This window comes from Xiphophorus couchianus, chromosome 23 (assembly GCF_001444195.1).
Source record: "Xiphophorus couchianus chromosome 23, X_couchianus-1.0, whole genome shotgun sequence".
Taxonomy (NCBI): Eukaryota; Metazoa; Chordata; class Actinopteri; order Cyprinodontiformes; family Poeciliidae; genus Xiphophorus; species Xiphophorus couchianus.
The window spans coordinates 17,598,487-17,612,387 of NC_040250.1; the positions used below are offsets into that span (position 1 = coordinate 17,598,487).

At 37.6% G+C, this 13,901-nt stretch overlaps 1 protein-coding gene across 1 annotated transcript; it reads right to left on the reverse strand.

Moving 5' to 3' along the window:
* Positions 1–1,933: 1,933 nt before the first annotated feature.
* adra2db (adrenergic, alpha-2D-, receptor b) lies at positions 1,934–5,106 on the reverse strand. The gene has a single exon (XM_028008027.1). The coding sequence runs from the start codon at positions 4,542–4,544 to the stop codon at positions 3,273–3,275; it is 1,272 nt and encodes a 423-aa protein (XP_027863828.1). The 5' UTR covers positions 4,545–5,106; the 3' UTR covers positions 1,934–3,272.
* Positions 5,107–13,901: the final 8,795 nt, after the last annotated feature.

The following is a 13,901-nucleotide window of genomic DNA, read 5'->3' on the forward strand; positions in this document are numbered from 1 at the left end:
TGCTCATGGGGAGAGACATTTCAGTAATCTAAAACTAATAGAAAACATTTAAGCAACCTACTTGCAAACTGTATGCGGACTATTTCATGTAAAATTCACGAGCAGTAAATATTGTGCTAGTATCAGTATGGAACCAAAGAAAGCAAGGCCGTTGCAAGCATTTAAAATCGTGACGCTTTTGATAGGTCAAATAGACTCACGAAATTGCAACGGCATCTGTGCGGGAGGGGGCCCAATTACATTTTTTGTCATGGGGCCCAAGATTCCTGGCGGCGCCCCTGGCTACATGCATGTGTAACATGAAGACCCACGCTCGCACAGGAAAACACATTTGAACAGCTGCCACTGCTGTGAAAACTATGCCTGGAAAGACACAATTTTACAACTTACCCTGAAATAAAATTTGTGCTAAATAAAACAACATGCGTGGGTTCCAGATAAAAACAGGTTTTCGTCTGAGGAGACACGATTTGTTCCTGCTGCACTGAAGCATCTGATTAAAAAGACAATTGAAATGGGATGTGAGATCCAACAAGGGAACTGCCCGTCATGACGGATGCTAATCAGTGTATTAGTGAAAAAATTACAAATGAATGTAAACATTTTCTACCTTGGTTAATGAAACACAAATTGATAACTACATCCTCTGGAGAAATTAGGTGACGGCATGCGTTCAATAGCGTCCCAATAAGTTACAGGCAATTAAACATTGCCTTTCTTCCACAGAAGGAATCTGGAGGCTCTAATTTAACTCCATCTTCCGAGTGTGGCTCTGCTCAGACATTTCATTTATTTCAAGAGTTTGTGAACCCCTCAGAGATTAGGTTTCCTTCCTCAAAGCAGTCACAGTGGCCTCTTATTTTTTAATCTTTGTTCAAATGTAAAAGAATATCAAATGTGCAGCCACCTTCACTCTTTCTTTCTTGATATTTTATTTAAAAAAACCTCATGAATATGAGCATACTACCCGAAAAAAAAAGAAAAATATCCTTGCAGGCACGACACCCCTAAGACCGAGTGATTGTCTTTGGCGAGGTGCCATTGAGCTTTGAAGACATTCCTAGTAGGATATAAATAGTGTATTTTTCCTCAGCACCGCCGTGTAGACAATGGTAGAGATATGGAAGTGGCCAGTCTTCCTCTCACTAAGTAGTACTTTCCCAGAGAAGTACAGGCCTTTACTCAAGAGGCCAGTAATATATGAGACTGACCACACTTTTTAAAAAAAAGTGTTGACAAGTTTAAAGTTAGACATAAATAAACACCATCCTCTTTTCATGAACTTTGTCATGTCAACATTAATCATTTAACACCGATGAAAATGTAGATTATGAGTCATTTTTTTGTGTCATTTCTTTGCTTGTTTGTATCTAAAGATGGTATATGATGGGAAATAGGAAGTATGTAGTATGTAGCTGTTAAAAAAAATAGATATTCTACTCCAGAGTAAAAGAAACAATCACCCGTCATGATTGTGAAAGCAGGTTTTACGGGAGAGATGAGACCCCAATCTGTTTAAATATTTACTGTCCAAATATTAAGCTGCTGCAAGGAAACCAAATGTGAAAATGTCTGTATTTCATTTTTGCTCTTGCAAGCCTCATATCTGGCCATTGTTCAAGCATGAGGCAGTGTGACGGCGTGGCGAGAGGGTGAGAAAAGACTCTTACATAAGTTTGACTATTTCCTGTGCAGAATTGGCTGAGGTGGCTTGCAGAAGCAAACAAAGAGATGCACCTTTATAAATTAGCCTCAACGTGGGGAAGTTTAAATGCTGCCTTTTAAACCATCCTATCATCCTCCACACACATACATTCAAGCTCGCCTGCCAGCTGCCAGGCTTGTATGCAAAAGATGGTGAAGATTATTCTTGTATTTATGAAAACACAGAACACTTGCTTTGAACCCACAGTCAGTACTGGAATTCATATCAGTAGTTTCACATTTTTACTTTAAATATGTTCTGCCTGTGTGCTGCTCCAACCCACTTGGTGAAATAAGGAGGTGTTCAAGATTTCTTATGCAACCTAAGATTTCTCATACCTCAGAAAGAGTGGCATAAATATGAGATTAATAGCTTTTAACAAATATTATATATGCTCCACCAAATAAATTTTATTCATAGACAGTAAATACAATGAACTGTTTTTTTCTGTGTAATTACAGTAAAACGATGAGGCAGCAGTACTCTGGGCTAATGAGCCACACTAACACATTTTTAGAGATGCACCAATCAATAGGCTAGTTTTTCCTTAATAGGCTCTAATTGTTGATCAGAATTTGAAATACTGAAAATTATGTTTTCTTTTCCTTTAAACGCACCAGAACTAGAAGTGTTCACCGCCTTTGATCTACAAATTCAACAACCAACAAAATGTACTTGCACTTTTTTCAAGTGTAAAAATATCTAAGACATACTAGGGACATATGCTTTCATGCATAAATAGGAAAAAGTTTGTAATTCCTTCTGTTGGATTCCAAACTAATATCTATTTTACAGAATTTACTACATATTTATTATTTTATGTGGGGGAAAGCTGAGAGACAAAACTAGTAATTCAAGACAGTAGTTGGTAAGTTAGACCTTAAAAAATATATTTATATGTGCTTTAGTAGCATTTCCACGTCTCATACTAATGAGTGAGAGAGCTCCAAGTCTTTCTAAGAACTTGCACTACTTCCTTCAGAAAAATAAATCAGATTTGGTCAAATATGGCAATGGCATGTGAGTGGACATTGATATCGGTTATGAAAGCTGAATCGTTTATCCGCAGATCAGATGATGAAATTTTGGTGTGTTTTTCTCTCCATTAAAGATATCAAAATCTAGATCTAACATTAGTTTTAATGTATAAACCACGAGCCATAACATCATAAACTTTGATATAATATTTTGGGAAAAAAATACTACATAAATGTCATTTCACTTTTATTTTAATTAGTAAATGAGCTCCCTCTTTAGGAAATCGTGGAAAAATAGAATTGGTAAAAACTGGAACCAACAGGTCAGATCCCAAATAAAATCTGAAATTCCAAGAAAAGAATGACAATGCTGGCCAGAAAAGGTCCAGTCGATGAATCTCCATACATACATTTTATTATTTAATGTGTCATGTCTCTTCGGGAAAAAAAGGGAACTGGCATGTTGAATCTCAAAGAAAACCAGAAATTGGCATCGGCCTAAAAAAAAACCCCTGATTGGTGCATCTCTACACATTTTCAAATCTCTTTACTAATTAGTGAGTGAGGCAAAATATAAATAGTACCCCTCTTCATGTGCGCTTTGAAGTTCTGCATATGATTTTCTTGAAGGCTTTTCTGAAGTCTCTATTAAAAATAGTGTAAATAATGGGGTTCACCGAGCTGTTGCAGTAGCCAATCCAAAAGAAAAGTTTGAAAAGTGCGTCAGGGATGGTGCAGCTGTTTCTGCAGATCGCATGGAGGCTGTAGGTGAAGAAAAAGGGGAACCAGCAGAGCACGAACACCCCCATCACCACCGCCAGCACGAAGGTAAAACGCTTCTCCCGCATCTGGGCCACTTTGGTCTTGTTAGCCGCGCCCAGCTGCTGTCGCTCGGCGGGGTTCTTCTGCTCCGGGAATGGCTGTGACGCCCGGGCCGAAGCCCACGAGAGGCGGCAGCTCTGCGGAGGGCAGCATTCCGACCCCTCCACCTTTCTGCGCTTGGTGAAGCGGTGATGGCGGGGCTTGGTATCCGAGGAGTAACAGCTCTCTTCCAGGTCGATGTCGTCCAACTCCCCTTGCCTCTGCTGATGGCTGCCGGAGCTCAGGCTGCTGGGGCTCTCCACCTCGAACCGGTCCTTCCTGACGAAGCAGGTCTCCGACTGGGAAGGTTCTCTCTCCAAGCCGTTCTTGGCCACAAACACGGTGGACGAGCGCTGCTTGGCCACTTTGTAGATCTTACAGTAAACCAGAATCATGATGAGACCCGGAGCGAAGAAGGACACAAGGCAAGAGGAGAGGATGTACCAGGTCTCGTCAGTCAGCTCGCACTTCCTCTCGTCGTGCTTGGTCATGAGAAGAGGGGGGAAGGAGATGATGGTAGATATCACCCACACCACAGTGATCATGGACTTGATGCGCTTCGGCGTTCGCTTCAGGTTGTAACTCACAGCCTTTGTCACTGACCAGTAGCGGTCCAGACTGATGGCGCACAGGTGCACGATGGATGAGGTGCAAAACAACACGTCCAAAGCCAGATAGAAGGCGCACCAAGTACTTCCAAAGAGCCAATAACCCATCACCTCATTGACTAAAGAGAACGGGATGACCAGCGTGGCAACCAGGATGTCCGCCGACGCCAGGGAGACCAGAAAAAGGTTCTGTGGCGCACGGAGTGCCCTGCTGGTCAAAACCGCAACAATAACTAATACATTGCCTACAATAGTCACAGAAATCATAACAATAACTACAAGTATGATGAGTGCCGTGGCTGCCTCCGGGTACGGCAGTGAGAGCGGTGCGTCGGTGATGTTGCCATCCCTGGAAACGTTTTCCAGCAACACATTTAAATCCATCAAATCCATTCTGGCTGAAATCTGTTCTTTCGGATCATTTTTGATATATTTTCTCCCTCTTAAAAGAACTGAGGCTGGGCACGCTATGCTGCGTCGCTACAGATCGGTGCTCCGCTGTGCGCAACGCTCCTGTTCAGAACAAACGCAGCGCATCATTCAGAAGACTCCAAAGCTGCAAACAACACCGATTTCCTGAAATAGCATGTTTTGCATGAAAGTTCGTGGACACAGTTCTAGCACTTCCACCCGATCCCGAACATAAAGAAAACATGTGAACAAAGTCGCTCCCTTGTTGTCACATTGCCCTGCGTAACGCTGGCTGCTTCTGTTTCTCTTTGGAGAGGAGCTGGCGAGCCACGCTGCGGGTGGAATGAATGTTCTCACAAGAGTGGGGTGACATCACAGCAAGTACCAGCCCATCTTCAAAACTCAAGCACGGAAAGAAGGAGAGAGAGAGAGCAGATAACATTCTCTGCATGCCATTTCTCCTGGGGTTGTTGTGTTTCATCTGTCCCCGGTGTTGTTTTTTGAAATATTTCGCAAAGTAAAAAAGTATAAGTTACAAAGTAAAGTTTACCACACTCATTGTAAGTTGTGTGTATTTTTTCATGTTTTCACTGGGCGTATTTGTTATTTTATTTTATTTATTTATGTACTGCTAGTTGTGCAACTAAACTTAGAACTACCCCAACCCGACAGTTCTATATATACTATACACTGTTTCATTAAATTGAATTTAGAATAAGAGATAACAGTTTGCAACAAACATGAATTTACCTATTATATTGATTATTCGTCAATTTTTTGTGTTTTAAGTACAATTTTGCATTGATGTGCCAACCCTGGATTATGAGTGACCTTCATCAGAGCAGAGCACCCTTTGGAAAGCTGATCCCATCTCATATGCTTAAAGTCAAGTTTTTAACTTCTTGCTGCGCATTAGTACCAGTTAAATAGACGTAATTCCTTGTATACAGCAACGTATATGAGTAGATTTGTAGATAAACGGGTTAGATTTTCGAGACCATCATGAACACAACTTTATCTATTTAGCCTACTTGATAACAAATATCTTTCACTATCAGAATAATGGAGACAGCCTTTTTTAACTTGAAGTATTATGACTGAAAATGTCAATACAGAAAACACCCACACCCACACGCCCACACCCTGCCCACATCCCCCCTTATATATATATATATATATATATATATATATATATATATATATATATAAAATTAAACTGAAATACTGACAAACTTTAATCTGCTGAAAATAAAAGCAGCTATCTAAGTGTTTGGAAGCTGAGCTTGCTATATACAGTATATATATAATATACAGTATATATACTGTAGCTTGCTATAAAAGTCACTCTGGTGACTTTTTAATCACCAGAGTGGTTAAAAAGTCCTCATTGTTTCCACAACTGATTTAGAAAAATTACTTTAAAGAAATAAATATTACTTTTCAAAAAATAAATGAAGGTTCAGTTCAGTCACCAACTCGTCTAGTCTCACATTCTATCCCAATTACAATTTTAGAGAATGGTTGTTCAGGTTTCTGTCTCAAGGCGAAGCCCACTGTTGTTTATACGCACAATCGCTCTTCCATTATTCATGCAGTGTAATCTGGGGTCATTCTCTGCAGCCACACTGAAGCCAACTGTTATACCTGTTGCAGTTTTATCTGTTTGCTCTCAGTTATATCAGATGTGTGCCGCTGGGACAGACAGCTAGAGGGATATATGCCTGGATACAAATTGCCAGGGACTTAAAAAAAAATATTACCATATTCAACATTGCTGTAGAAGAGAAAAAAAAAACATTACAGCTGACAAGAAAGAGTCTGCCTAACACAAGCAGATCACCAGTTTTGAGTTGAATGTATATATTTTTTAACATAAACAGCATCTGCTATGAGGCTATTGGGCTGGGATTTGTAACCCATCTGAAGCTGCATAAAAGCCAACATTTGCAGATATGTGCACGGTTGTGTTCACTCTTGAGAGTGAGTTATGTGGAGGCTCAAGAAGAACATTGGCTGCTGTGAGATTAAACCTTAAAAAGCAGTTCCAGGGAATTTTATAGTGAAAGAGGAGGCGGATTCACATTATCAAGCCATTTTTTTCTCTACTTTTTGCTGTGAAAATAAAACAACAAAAAAATTGTGTAAAGGTCATAAGAAGGGCTCATGTCACTATGTATCACTAGTATGTGAACACCTGCCTTGAGGGTTTATCTCCATTGTAAAATCAGAAAAACGCTGCCTCAGGTAACCAGCGTCCTCCAACACATGAATCATCTAAAGCAATGCAATTTTATAATTTTTGCCCATTATTTTATTACCTGAGGAACCAAGATATTGTGTGCAGTCATAACAAGCAGGTTGTTATGCACATATGATGAAAGATAGCCAGCTATTAAAATGGGTTCTTTTATTGCTTTGTTTGAGCTTTAAAGGGCAGCTACAGATGAAAATTAGCTCAGAGCTAGAAGGGATGATACAAAACATATGAAATAGGATATTTTTGTAGGTAATTGTCAAATTTTACCTTCGCAGTTGTTCCACCTTTTGTATGTTTTATGTTTTCCAAAGATGTAAATCCTTTTACATGTATTCATTACAACAATGGTTATTGTAGATGAGGTATTATTCAAAGGGGTTCAGCATGTTTATCGAGAACAAATACAAACAGTTGAAAATATGGTTCAACACCTGAAATAAATTAACATCTAGTTTACCTCTCAAAAAGAACTCAGAAAACACTTTGTCTATTTTCTTTTGGTGTATATGCAAAGAAATGAAACTCTTCAACTTTCTTCAAAGTTACTGTGCAAAGTCCAGAGGCAGAAGACATGAGAGAGAAGCTAAGCAGCAAGTGTGTTAACTAGCGTGTCATCATGAAGAATCACCTCTGATCTCATCCTAGAAAATTACCATGAGGCCTAAAAAGGTTCAAACATGAGAGAGGAATTAGATACAAGTTCATTTTATTTATTCTCAGAGTCTGCTTCTTGTAATACAGCAACATCTGACATCCCGTGATTTTGACTCCCGCATTTGTTTGGCTAAATAGAACATCACACTGAATGAAGTGAGTACAGAACAAATCAAATACCATCCAAGAACATGTTTTAATAAAAACTACAGCCATTTTTGAGCAGATAAAGTTAATGAGCTATTTGCCATGCTGCATGTTGGATACCTTTGAGACATACATGACCTCGGTGTGACGCACATGCCGGATCCATTTACCATCACATTTTTAAATATTATCAGCACAGAAGTGTCGGAAGCAGCACAAATAGACGCTCAATCAGCTTTAAACAGATCGACTCATCAATCATTAGATATGCATAGTGATTTGACAACTTGTCCAACTGCCAGCAGGTAATGTTTTGAGTCATGTGGTTCTAGTGATAATGGCTGCCCTCAGAAATTATTCATTAGCTCAGAGCTGCATATTAGTATGCGACCTGAACATCCTTTTAAAGCAGAGCGACTCCTGCACATATATGTTCTCAGACTTTCTGAGGTCACCGCTGAGCTAGTTGCATTGTGTACAGGTCTGCAGGACATTAACAAGAATTGTAGACATTTCTTATCAGCCTGTATGGGGAGAAATTGTTGTAAAAAATATGTAGTTATGCTGACACTTGATGAAGCAGATAACACTGTTTATTGGCAATACAAGACAGACTGAGTCAAGTGCACACAATATGCAGGCCTGAAACAAACCCACAAATATTGCTCAAATATTCATTGATGATTTTTAAGCCTGCCTTGTGATGGGCTGACGACCCATCCAGAGTGTCCCCCTCTCAACCAATGACAGACAGCTGGTTATAAGCAATATATTAATGGCTGGATTTTTAAGCAGCAATCAAGATTCCTCCAATGCAGCAACTGTATTTGCATAAATTTTACAAGAGTTCATATTCATTGGACTTTATGTTGTGGTTTGAAATCACGATTACAGCTTAAATCCCAAAACTGAAAGGATAACAGAAGTTTTCACTTTAATTTCACAGCCACAGATGCTGTTAGAGACAAAAGAAAAGACCGGACTGCAAATGTACCAGAAGGCTCTGCTTCAAAATGTTTGTGTGCTAAAAATGTTACTCCTACACTTTAATGTTCATCTATTTGGCAAAAATATCTACAGTGCTTAGGGAAAAAAAAGTCCCAGATTACAGATGTCATTTTATTTGGTAAAATTCAAATGCTTCAAATTAAGTTTAGCAACACAAGTGACCAATTTAAATAAAAAAAAAAACAATTTTTTTGACATGATAATGTAAGTTAAACATGTGGGGGAAGAAACATGACAAAAGATGAACTTTAGCATAAAACCAACACCGCATTTAAGACAAAGAACATGAGAACAAAAGTCAAAGAGGGGATTGGGTAATGTGATGATTTGGGGCTGCATTACTTCTTCATATCTGCTGTGCTTCAAAGCATGAATTCAGTTACCTACCAGGTAAAGTTTAGCCATCAGTTTGCTTCCCTTAGTTTGGATCAAATCAAAGTGCAGAGGACATTTTCATGCTGAAAAAAATCTTCAGTGTAGCTGAATTACAGTAAAATAATTCCTCAAAGAGTGAATCGGAATTACTCTGCAACGGTTTTAAAGACTTACTGCAAGTCATCACAAATACCTAATAGCAGTTGTTGCCACCGAGCATTGAACATGCATTAAGTTTGGGACAATGGAGCAGATTGGTTTGAATATTTGTTCCCCTAAATGCATGAAACCATCAATTAAAACTGAATGTTGTAATTACTGAATCGTTCAATGCTTGACAAAGAAGCAAAATAATAAAAAAATTAATAAAAATGTATTTTTTTTATCTTCTTTTAAACGCTCCTATTCTTGATTGTGGATGTTAAAAGATGAAAGGGTTTACCACTGAAAAAGGAATAAGATCAGAGTTGACTTTTTTCTTCATAGAGAAAATTATAACATTTGATTTTCTTGGTGGAAAATATTTTACCCAGAGAATTTGTTATTAAGTCAAGAAAAATACTGATATTTTTATGTTCTTGACTGCAAGGTTTTTGCAGCCTTTGACAGAAAATCACATTTTGATGGTCTCAGAATGAATGTCAGCATCAGTCAACAGTCGGAAACCTCTAAGTCAATTTTAGATGAGTTTGGTCTGCATTTTTACAACCTTTCATGGGAAGTAGGAGCCATGGAGTCAAAGAGCCAATTATTTATATAGAATCATCTGCCATGGTTGCATGTTTTCTCTTTCACCTTATAGCACAGGAGTAACTGTAAGTGAATAAAACTTCATTTTCTTCAAGGTTTAGCTAACAAACGTCTGGTGAATTCTTGGTTGTATGGACTGTAATTAAGTGGATTTAACTTTTTTTCAGGTATAATTAGCATGTAATTTAAATAAGTTGACAGCCTTTTGAGGTAAAAATCTTTCAAAAATGTATTTGGTTAATTTGACATAATGTATATTGAGTGATACTGAGGATTGGCCTGCAAGGTATCCCACACTGCATTGCACAGGCAGCAGTAATAAACGGAGAAAGTGAGTGTAGAAAGTTTTAATTTTTTTAAACAACTATTTCATTTATTATAAAATTTAGTTTTAAGATATTTAGGGTGAGACAGTAGACCTCACAGCTTCATCTATGTAGTTGGTTAATCAAACGTGAGCCTGATTTGAAATGCAGTCCAGAGTTTTTGGAGCAGTGCACATTCACTAGTCTTACTAGCTATTTTTTTGGCAGGTACCTTTATAGTAATAAAGCATTTTAATACAAATCAGAGTAAACCTAAGTCAGTGCAGTGTAAGCATATCATTATTTTGCATAAGAATAAGTATGACATGGCACTGTGGACTAAAAAAGATTTCTCTGCACTTTTAAAGTGGCAGTATTATGTACCATACATTTTCTTTAGTTTTACATCATGTTATAATGTTATTCCCTCATTAAAGACATACTTGGATTGTTGCCTTCCTTCTTTAATGCATGTTTGCGAAATCCACGACTAAAAGCATTGTTAAATGTTGACCATAGAAATGTTGATTTGATGATGTGCTGAAGGTGTAGTGTTGGAAAGAGCAGGAGCTTCTTAAAGAGACAATGACCCTATTTCAAGGCGTTCAATTGCTAAATCAAGTTTTTTTAAAGGGGCAATATTATGCATTTTCCAGGCACATGGTGCCTTTTTATAGCAAAACAAAGTAACTGTTACCTTCAATTGTTATAAAAGTTCTCTCTATATTTATATACCTTCAGCCTGCAGCTGGCTAGTCTGAAGGAGACTAGCCAGGGGTGTCTTGGGAAAGAGGTGCTCTGTGAAACAAAGATCCATAATTCTGTCCCTCTAAAATATAGTTTGTTCAGGTGTAACCTTATCTTGTGCATTATTTCACTTTCTGTAGACATTTGTGTAAAAAAAACTACACTACAAGAGCAAGAGCCAAAAACTATTTTTGTAGATATACAAAAAAATTAGTTATCGGTACTATTAAATGATTACACCTTAAGTTAACTTAAGGTGTGCATTCTAAAACATATGTTATATGTTAATGCTAATCAGTAAATTGAAAGAAAACCAGAATATTTTGAGGCAACAAGTTTGCTTTTATTAAAGTAAAAATAAATTATTAGAATATGACCATTTTAGTTAGATAGGGTCACGTTAAAAATCTTACTGAGTTTAAATAATAAAAAGTTGTCATTGTCAATTTAGGGAATTGAGAGGAGAGTGTCATGTAACAGATTTGAGAAATACCCTATTCTTTTTTGCAAAAAAAAAATGTTCCTGTTAGTTAATCTACTCAAACAAAGCTTCTTAGTCATTGACATAGAGCTCTACTTCAGTATCTTTGCATTCTGCAATACAATACATGTCAGTAGATAAACCAGAGATATTCTGGGAGGGCACCTTGTTTGGTACAATTTGTATTTTTCTTTTTGCTGCTTTAATCCTCTCACCTCCCTGTCTTGTATTTTTCCTTCCAAAGGAGGCTATTTGGCTGGATGTGAACTGAACCCACTGCTGCCTTATGTAAGTTTCCAGGAATAAACAACCTGCGGTGGTGTGTGGAAACCTTAGCTCAGGTTTCAGGTGATCTGCTATTGTAAACAATTTTAGGGCAATCAAGCTGACAAAATTCATCCTGGCTCAGCTTACACACTGTAAAGATATTTTTATTTGCATTTTTGATTTAGAAGGTTCTTGGCTCACGTTTGTGTGTTTACTTTTTGGAGTGGGAAGGAGTCTGTGTATCTGTGAGTTAGCCACACTGTGATTCTTTTTTCAGTAATCTCGCTCTTCTGTATCTCCCGCCTTCTCCCACTGCTGCTCTCCCTGTTAGTGGCCTTGGCAGTTCAAAAGAAATACATGACACGACCTTTATTGTGCCCCAAACAAACAAGATTATCCTCAGATGTTTGTCACATCTAGGACCAAACTACACTGGAATGTGAACGTGTGACTAGATTCATAAATCCTCAAAGGTCAGATTTGACGACTGTGAAATAAATAAAATAAATGTATTAACAATCACATGTAATTAATGATAAAAATCAATTGTCTCATCTTCAAATTTGAATACCAAAAGCAGTTACAAACAGGGCAAAAAAATTGGCTATGGTACTTCTCTCCTGATATTTGCTTATTTTTACAAATACATAAATATATTTTTGAGGTTTAAAGCCTCAAAACTGTATACAGTATTAATGAATCTTTGGCCTGCAGGTATCAGACTCATCAGCTGAAAAAACAAACTGAGGCACTAATTTACAGTCTTGGACAATGACAAGCAGTAAAAGGTTGGGTGATAGTACTGGGAGAAAGCAGATGAAATACATTTTTCACAGATTATTTCTATACCATACTGTCACAACATAATGACAGTTTTAACAAATATGTAAAAAAATATTGTTTTTTATAAAAGTTACATTCTGCAGCTTTAATTTTACTTAGGAGAGGGCAGGTCAGGAGGGACTTGGTTTAGAGCTGCTGCTGCTGACTGACTTATCTGTTGTTAAGTGTGGTAAGAGGTACAGGTACAAGTTAAATATATGAATATGTTGGTAATTTTTTTCCTTAATTCATTAAATGCTAGTGAAATTGAGGCAAACAGTAGTCTGAAGCTAATCTAAGTGAGTGAAGCAAAGCGAGTCTTGTTTTGGCACCAGCTGTTTGATCAGTTTATGTAGGATGTGCCATTGCATTATTTTCCCCAAGATACCTTTAAAATATATCTAACAACGTATCCATGAAGACACAGAAGAGTTAAAGTAGGGGTCTCAAACTCCAGGCCTCAAGGGCCACTGTCCTGCAGTTTTTAGATGTGACACAGGTACAAAACACTGAAATGAAATGGCTTAATTACCTCCTCCTTGTGTAGATAGGTTTTCCAGAGCCTTGCTAATGACCTAATTATTCTATTCAGGTGTGGTGCAGCAGAGGCACATCTAAAACTTGCAGGACACCTGCCCTTGAGGACTGGAGTTTGACACCTGTGAGTTAAAGCAATGAGTCAGTATTAAATAATAATTGTAGTTGAGTTGTGACGTCCAAAGATCAGAGGGAACATAATTACCGTAGTATTTAATTGCACAACTTTTGAAGGATTTGACTGTGATCAATTGGGTATGAAGAGATTTTGAGACAGAGGAAACAGTTAAAGCTATATCCTTTTTTTAAGTTCGTCCACAAGCTAAGATCTTAAAATGTGTAAAAAAAGGAATTATTTTGTACAAAAATCCAATTTGTACTTTTTAAAAGATCAGGTCACAATTTAAGGACAGACAGGGATAACTTTTAGCTGGAGGTACCAGAGGATAGAAGAGGAACAAATCATGTCCTTAAAATACCTCAGTGGCTGATGACTAACATGCCCACCAGCAACATGACCAGGAAATATCACAGTTGTAATGTGATTTGTTGAAGAGCAACAACAAATTCTCAGATTAAAAATTGTGCAGCCCTAATTTTGTTACAGGTCAGATGACAGATGACTGCACTCACATATATATCAAAATATACAACAATAAGAGAAAAGCTGTATGTACCAAAGACAGAAGACAGAGACCAAAGTAAGTCCTTACTCCATAACTAGGCTTTAATTTTATTCAAACAAAAACTGCACAACCTCAAGCAAATTATTGTAAAAAGCCTTTAATGTATAAATCTTAAGGTGTTGTTATGTGACAGCGGTGAGTATTTTACTATGCTAATTGGTATGAGACCTTTTGACTGCTTTAAAAATCCTCTGGTATGAAATGTATTGTGTAACTTTGCAAAATGTTGAGCAAAATATGACATTAAGAGAGACTCAATATCTTTTCAAAGTGCTGCATGCCTTGTTTTTGTTTCCTTTGGTT

Bases quoted from the DNA above. Each gene is read 5' to 3' on its own strand.
- adra2db (XM_028008027.1), bottom strand. From the start codon at position 4,544: ATGGATTTGATGGATTTAAATGTGTTGCTGGAAAACGTTTCCAGGGAT.